Source organism: Aplysia californica, unplaced genomic scaffold (genome assembly GCF_000002075.1).
Source record: "Aplysia californica isolate F4 #8 unplaced genomic scaffold, AplCal3.0 scaffold00166, whole genome shotgun sequence".
In the NCBI taxonomy this organism is placed as follows: Eukaryota; Metazoa; Mollusca; class Gastropoda; order Aplysiida; family Aplysiidae; genus Aplysia; species Aplysia californica.
The window spans coordinates 310,452-312,591 of record NW_004797436.1 but is presented as its reverse complement, the minus strand read 5'-3'; the positions used below and the strand labels follow the sequence as shown (position 1 = coordinate 312,591).

Here is a 2,140-nt window from a genome sequence, read left to right as displayed (position 1 = left end):
CTCTCTCTGTCTCTGCCTTGTATTATACTGATTTGTTACATGGGTATACATTTCTTCTCCCCCACCTTCCTTCAGACCAGAGGTGTGCAAGTGGCCAGTATGAAAGTCTCCCCAGACTCCAAGATCAATCCTCTCCTGCTGACGGCCCTGGAGTCCCACAACCCAACAGGGGCAAAGGTTCATCTGGACGACCAAGGTCATCTCAAATGGCCCGTCATTTTTTTCTACCCAGAGTATGCTGAGACTGACTTCATCAGTGCTTTTGATGAGGAGGCCTGGTATGTAGATCTATCTTTGGTTTGGTGAACTTCAGTGCTGTCCGCCTTTACATTATAAAAACATATTGTGTATATATTTTTTTGGGTCCGTGTACAGTCTGGATTTTTTCTTGGGGGGTCAAAATAAGTATTCTGTTTTATAGTATTGCACTTCGTGGGCTTTCTGATAATGAAGAAGAATTACTTTCAAGACTAGAATTGTTAATAATAATGAAAGTGAAGCCCATATATATGTCAATAGGAGAGACCTTTGCGTTTACCAAAGATTTCTGACATTACTTTTTGCAGGTCTGCATCGAACAGCTTGAATTTATTGAATGTTGATAAGTGTGTACGATGGGTTTTGCAGAGGGGTTACACATTCTGTGCCTGTAATCTTGTTCAGCTGTATGCATAGAGTCTGTCTTTTACTTTTGAAAAGTTGGCAGCTATGAATCTTTAAGGGGACAATAGTAGCTTCTCAACACAAAAGAAAAGTTCAAAAGTTCAGACCCCAGTTTTGCTTCAGTAATGATGAAACAGTTGATTGTTTGCAAAGTTCCATGGAAGTGGCCCAGTAGGGAAGGTTGGGAGACATGACCTGTTAGAGGTCCTCTCACATCTGAGATATATACAGTGTAAACCTGTCCTGGCTGGAATCAGCAACAACGACAACAACCTGTCCACAACAGCCACCCATTGTTTAGAAGAAAAGTGGTCATCTTAGACAGATGGTCCATGGCGCTCATATGACCTTATGCCGTTGCGAACGCCGTAAAAACTCTACTAAAACTTAAAAGACAGATTGTCCTCTTGAACAGTGTCATAATAATATTTTGAAAAAAACACAAAGTGATAATTTGTATTAGTGGTTATCTTGGACAGGGGCATCAGAGCAGGTTCATCTGTATTTCTAAACATTGTCTCTCCAAGTGGGTGGTTGGCTGGTGGCTCTTGTGTGGTTTGCTCAGGCTACTCTTCTATCAGAAATCTTTCATCCTTATCTCTCCTCTTTCGTTTGTTTGTATGTTACACTCTTGTAACGTCTCTAATATTGTGCTTTTGTATGACCTAATTGTGTTGCAAGGGCTGTAAAACTCTTACTAAAAACTAAAACCTGTCTCTTCACCTTCCTGACCACATACAGTCACGATCACAACACATATTTTACCTGAGCCCTTTTCTTCACTTTTGGAGAAAACTAATAAAATCAGTTTCCTACCACCGAAGTCCACCTTATGACCCAAGCTAATGTGAAAATGTCTCCAAAATATGATTTTTTTTTCTAGCGCATGAAACAAAATCCTGCCACATTGAGGATATGAAACTAGTAATGCAATAACTAGAAACCTAAAAAAAAAGGGAGAGGAATCTCCTCCTAAATTCCCCCCTACCTGTTCTGTGTGTCTTTTTTTTTTGTTCCATGTCCTGATTTTGGTGCTGATTTTTGTAGGTTACGTAAAAATATGTTGACATGGTGCAAATTGTAAACTAGTTACACAATAGCTAGAAACCTAAAAAAAGTGACAAGAATCTCCTCCCAAGTTCCCCCCTACCTATATTCCCTGTGTGTGTGTTTCCCCAGTTTCTCGGACCACCTCGAGCACATGTTTGGCCCTGAGACACCACCGGCTCCCTGGGATGAGGAGAACAAGTACAAGCCCAGCAGGATTGAGGTGAGTTCCACTTCCTGTCATTTCTTCCACCACTCCTATAGCCACACACACACCCCCCCTCCCCATGTCTTCAATTTCACCCACCAGAAAAGTAACCGCAACTTTCACCATCCAGTTTCTTATTTCTTTCACTGCCCAGAAAAGTATTCATACAACCTCTCTCTCTCTCTCTCTCTCTCTCTCTCTCTCTCTCTCTCTCTCTCTCTC

At 41.4% G+C, this 2,140-nt stretch overlaps 1 protein-coding gene across 1 annotated transcript in view; it reads left to right on the top strand.

Annotated features, from left to right (window-relative positions):
• Window positions 1–2,140, top strand: part of LOC101847653 (tetratricopeptide repeat protein 4) — a 15,069-nt gene that overhangs the window by 11,219 nt on the left and 1,710 nt on the right. Inside the window, exons 9-10 of the mRNA XM_005097886.3 lie at window positions 76–278; window positions 1,843–1,933. Of these exons, the coding sequence (XP_005097943.1) occupies window positions 76–278; window positions 1,843–1,933 (294 nt within the window). The remainder of the gene's footprint in view (window positions 1–75; window positions 279–1,842; window positions 1,934–2,140) is intronic.